General features: G+C 41.4%; 1 protein-coding gene across 1 annotated transcript in view; it reads right to left on the bottom strand.

Moving 5' to 3' along the window:
• Window positions 1-5,708, bottom strand: part of LOC103132782 (uncharacterized) — a gene marked incomplete at its 3' end in the record, with an annotated part of 13,381 nt that extends 7,673 nt beyond the window's left edge. Inside the window, exons 1-2 of the mRNA XM_007544571.2 lie at window positions 4,810-5,708; window positions 3,981-4,059 (exon numbers count right to left, since the gene is read on the bottom strand). Of these exons, the coding sequence (XP_007544633.1) occupies window positions 3,981-4,059; window positions 4,810-4,883 (153 nt within the window). The remainder of the gene's footprint in view (window positions 1-3,980; window positions 4,060-4,809) is intronic.
• Window positions 5,709-5,928: the final 220 nt, after the last annotated feature.

Raw genomic sequence — 5,928 nt, 5'->3', positions numbered from 1 at the left:
TGTTGATCCACATGATGAGGTTAACTGCTCGTTCAGATAACCTTTTCATGATATGCTCATTTTTTGAGATGGGAATTTTGGGTTTTCATGAGCTGTTTGCCAAAATCATCAAAATTAAAACAATAAAAGACCTGAAATATTTCAGTTGGTGTGCAATGAATCTAAAATATGACAATTTAATTTTTATCATGACATTATGGAAAATAATGAACTTTATCACAATATTCTAATTTTATGAACAGCACCTGTATATGCAAACATTTGTTTTACCATCCAGACATACAGAATTATAAATAAGTGGAATAGTGTAAATTAAAGACAAAATGTAATTACTTGTAAGTTTTAGACCTATGCAGGCATACAGCCATGGATAAAATACCACTATCGTTTTCTTCAGGTTTATTGTTCAGTCTACAATTAATAATTCATAATTTGATTAGAGAACTGATATCTAGCCATTTTACAATAGGATGTCATATAACATGTTTTATTATCTCGCAACGGGGGAAACTCAGATGCACAGCAAAATGAGAAACAATCGAAGCACGTAGATTCATGCAAAGATAAACAAATGAAGGTAACATGCTGTACAATATTGAGTTATTTATAACTGTAATGTGCAACTGAGTGTCTTCAGAAAATGCTGATGTTGTGTTTGAGCAATAAAAATACAGCAGACTTTGTGTTTTAAATGTCTTCCATGACTGTATGTATGCAACCTTAAATGTAGTGAAAACCAGACAGATAAATCTACAAACTTCTCACCTGGCTGGAGAGCAGCAGCTGCGTCTGGTCGGTGTTCACCGTGGGGCTCCGAAGCGGCTAACGAGGCTTTACATTCGCTCCACTACTGACAAAAACGGCTCATTCCTCACGGCTCCATCGAGCTGCCGCTGAATATTGAAATCCGAAGCAAAGAAAAAAGCCGGCATCTTTTTTAGTTAACGGCTTGTTTGTATCTTCCATCACTTCCGTGTTGCAGCGAGTTTCAAATGTTGCGCCTTCATTTTTCTTCTCTCTTCGCTGCTCTGTTTGTCCACGCCCTCAGCCAATCAGTGAACAGCAGCGAAGCTTGCGTCACCCACTGGCTGGCCCGGCTGGTGTTACGTAACAGGTGTTACGTCAATCCGCGTTTCCCCATCAGATACGGTTCCCCGTTCGTCTTCTTGCCGCTCCGCCCTGCCCACGCGGCAAAATACGCGCGTGCTCGTGAGGAGCACTGAGAAAGCGCGCGCGTAGCAAGCACGCGCTTGTTCGGCGCGCTTGTCTGTGGAACTACGGACACCGTGAAAGCTCAAATAACACGCTTCGGCAAAGTTGTCACACTTTCTTCACGTTTTTGCGGGAAACTAATAGTAATAATACTAATAATTATAATAAATATGTTATACATATTATAATAAATAATATATATTTTATACATATTATCATTATAAATTATATATATTATAATTATAATACATAATATATATTATATATATAATAATAATATATATATGTTGTATATATTATAATTATAATAGATAGATAGATAGATAGCATAGTGCTATATGAATTGAAAACAGGGCAATGCAATTTGATGCTCAATATTACCCATCAGATACCGTTCCCCCTATCTGATGGCCATATTTCACCCATCAGATACCGTTCCCCCTATCTGATGGCCATATTTCACCCATCAGATACAGTTTCCCCTGTTTTAAAGTGGGGGAACGGTATCTGATATTCAGAAAATCAATAAAATTTGAATTACAAAAAAAAAAAGAAAAATGGAGGACAAGGATGAGTGAAGCCTATCAGTTGACATCCAGAACAGCCAGTAAGCAGGCGATGAGAGGGAAGACTCACTATGATAAGAAACTGCATGGAGGGGAGTTGTATCCAGGTTGCCAAGTGCTTGTTAGGAATCTGAATGAGAAGGGAGGACCAGGAAAATTAAGAGCATTCTGGGAAGATAAAGTGTACATTGTTAAAGAAAGAAAATATCAGGACAGCCCTGTGTATGAAATTCACCCAGAAAGTGGAAAAGGGCGAATCAGGACCATCCACAGGAATCTGCTGCTTCCATGCGATTTCCTTTCAACAACAGAACCAAAAGTAACCACTCAACCTAAAAGACCCCAAAAAGAAAAAGAGGAGCAGAGACATGCAGATAGCTCAGATGATGAAGAAGACTGGGAAGCCATCATTCATGCAGCTCTACAGCATCACAACATGGAGTCAGATCATCTCATCGAGAGTCAGCTGAGAGCGGAGGCACCAGAGTTCCACCCACACAACGAGGACATGCAAAGGGACTGCATAGCTGATGGTGGTGGACCAGTGCAGCAACCAACTCTTGGTGAGGACATGGATGCAACACTAGAAGATGACTTTCATCCAGAGAACATGAGAACATGCACAGTGGAGATGAGTCTCACCAGTCAGCTGCCAGTGACAAAGAAGAGACTGACATCACCCCGCAGGGTGAGAAGGTATCCTTTTCGAACAAGAAAACCTATGTCAAGATTTAATTACCATAATCTGGGACAGCCTTTTATGTGATGTGAATAAGTTAGAATGATTTGCATGATTAACTGCTTTTGATGTGTTTTAGTTAGAATGATATGAGTACCCAGGGTATCTGTTTTAGCATGTTTCTGAAGGTAGAGTTTACTTGTAGGTTAAAGTACCTTACTCTCAGAAGAGATTGCAGATATTTACGCTACTGGCGGATCAAGTGGTGGATTGTCATTGTGTACAATGACGTCGACTGCAACAATGTGACATTAATAGGAGATACATGTCATATTTTCGGACTGGACACAGCATAGCATCTCTTTGAACATTCATTCTGACTCCTTCTGCATGATTGTAAAGCATCAAAACAACATGTTTGCTGATTTATTTGCTGTAAAGCTAGGGTACCCGAATGTCGGGACGACATTCATTTTTGAGGGGAGAGTGTGAGAGAATGGACATCAGATGTAATTACACCCCCTCCCTTTTCTTTTTGTTTATTTGCTTCTATTTTTCTCGTGCTGGCTGTGCTCTTAAGCTGCTCTTCTCTTGCTGAGAGGCGCTGTAATGCAGTGGCAATGGTTCGCCACCAGTGGGCACATAGAGCACAGTGACCGCTCCTGACTCAGCGAGCCAAGGGCTATTAAGCGCAGTAACGGCCGGTCAGCAAAGGCGCTCACTGTCGCTCTCATGTTTCCACAGCATTCGTCAAAATAAGAGCCTGCACAACACCACACTGATTAATTATTAAGTGTGCAACATTATCCTCTCCAAAAAGGAGAAATGTTTCTATTGGCTGAAGTAAATTTGATGCCTATCTGTCCAAACACTTAGCATGAACATTGATGAAATTTGACTTACAGCATTTTNACGTCGACTGCAACAATGTGACATTAATAGGAGATACATGTCATATTTTCGGACTGGACACAGCATAGCATCTCTTTGAACATTCATTCTGACTCCTGCATGATTGTAAAGCATCAAAACAACATGTTTGCTGATTTATTTGCTGTAAAGCTAGGGTACCCGAATGTCGGGACGGCATTCATTTTTGAGGGGAGAGTGTGAGAGAATGGACATCAGAAGTAATTACACCCCCTCCCTTTTCTTTCTGTTTATTTGCTTCTATTTTTCTCGTGCTGGCTGTGCTCTTAAACTGCTCTTCTCTTGCTGAGAGGCGCTGTACTGCAGTGGCAACGGTTCGCCACCAGTGGGCACATAGAGCACAGTGACCGCTCCTGACTCAGCGAGCCAACGGCAATTAAGCGCAGTAACGGCCGGTCAGCGAAGGCGCTCACTGTCGCTCTCATGTTTCCACAGCATTCGTCAAAATAAAAGAGCCTGCGCAACACCACACTGATTAATTATTAATCATTATCCTCTCCAAAAGGAAAGGAGAAATGTTTCTATTGGCTGAAGTAAATTTGATGCCCATCTGTCCAAACACTTGGCATGAAAAGTGATGAAATTTGACTTACAGCATTTTCATTTCCTAGCCTGTATAAGGGCTGTTGATGATCCACAGAGGTCACAGTTTCAGTTGTGTGAATTTGAACACTGCAAAGAAATGAAAAAGGTTGATACATGTTAAGTAATTTCTTTTATGTGTGCTGCCCTCAGTGTGGGACTCAGTTGTTGTCTGTCAAAGTGAGGTCCAACATATTTACTTTCACAAGTGGAGCCCTCTTGCCCTGATGGGACATTTGTGCCTGGATACACCATTGACTCCTGGGGGAAGTGGAAGACTGTGTGTCTGTCCATGTTGGTCAAGGATGTTGTTTAAGACAAAACTGGATTTTTGATAACGAGATTGCTGCTTTTTGGAGCAGCCAAGTCACCAGGCATATTGTGAAATTTGGAAAACCTCAGCAGCTGTTCTGGCCATTGAGAGGCTGTTTGACTATGACGGGATGAGCCGAGTGGTGAATGCTCAGACTCATACATGCAGTGAGTATGCATGCCTGCGGATAGATGTAGCCGTCAGTTTGTGCTAAGCATATGCTGATCTGGCAGAACAACGGCTCTCATTTCAATTAAGCGGCTAAGTGATCGGCGGGTCAATTTTACCCCGGTGTACCACCTCAGGGGCTTAAAGCTTTGGCTTAGCTTCTACAGTGGATGTTCATGAAATGGAGAAAAACCAAAAGCGTAGCAGAGTGAGCAACACCAAGTCAGACATGTGTGGATGGGACTGCAGCATGGATGTTGTGTGGACTGATCTTCTGCACTGTAACACTGTACAACAGAAACGCTGAAGATGCAGTGATATCAGAGCTGAGCTCAGCCAGTCAGAGACATTGGTCTCACCTTTGACCTCTGCTCCCTTTCTTCTGCTCTCTGAGCAGAGGAACGCTTTTATTCATCTCCTGATCCTGATCCATGCTGCTCACATCAGCTCACACTGCCTTCACCTGCAGAGGAAACACAGACAGAAATGTTAGGATTCATCTGAACATCAGCTGCAGGTATGAGGTTCTTATTCTCATTTTGATTTCAGGGTTGGATGGGATTAGCTTCCTCAGTTAGCTTTGGGTTGCTGCTTCAGCTGCTTCGTCACTTGTAGACTCTTTTCTGTTTGATTTCAGTGTCAGCTGATGGACATCATACAGGCAACAAACAACCATAACAAGGTAAAATGCATCATCCCAAGGACAAAATAACATATTTCAATGTAAAGGTGTCCTTTCTTGGTGAACTTTAAAAGAACCTTGTAGTGTCATGTATTGTGTTTCCATGTATGAAAGTAATGTATGTGTACTATTGTACGTATATGGACAAAAGAAACCCTTTAACTGCTGGTTTCATGAACAGGGTAGGCAAGCATCAGCCTTGGCTCAAGCCCAGTCCTCTTTTAGGAGATTATGGGTTTGTAAAGTAGGATTTTGTTTTTGTTTTCTGTGTGTAATATTGATAGTTTATCAAAATAAAGTGAAAGGTAAGGCTAAAACTGACAATTACGTTGGGCCAGGAAAATATTTCACCAATTCTGTTAACAATTACTCAGATTATTTTGGGGAAAAAAGTAAAAATATAGAAGTGATCCCAAACACACTCACTCAAAATCCTGTTGAACACGACAAATAAAAAAATAATTCTACTCAGCTCATCCCTTAAACACTAAAACTGCTTATATCCCAGGAAAAGCATCTTATTTCGCATATTAAAATTAGTCCTCCGAGTAATTAAAATGACTTGGAGGACTCCTCTGTAAAAGCTAAGAAAGTAAAACCACACAGAGCAAAACTAAAACAAAGCAGAAACTGAAACAACTGGAACAGCAGCAAGCCGATCTAGAAGGAAACATAAACTGGGTTAACAAAAATAAACAAGAAGAGACATCGAATTGACGGAGGGCCGGCTGCAGGCTCTGGAGTCGGGGACTCGGAGGGAGCACAGAGAGTCTCTAGGGGCCCAACTGGAGCCGGC

Source organism: Poecilia formosa, unplaced genomic scaffold, assembly GCF_000485575.1.
Source record: "Poecilia formosa unplaced genomic scaffold, Poecilia_formosa-5.1.2 Scaffold1314, whole genome shotgun sequence".
Lineage (NCBI taxonomy): Eukaryota > Metazoa > Chordata > Actinopteri > Cyprinodontiformes > Poeciliidae > Poecilia > Poecilia formosa.
This window is presented reverse-complemented; position numbering and strand designations above follow the sequence as displayed.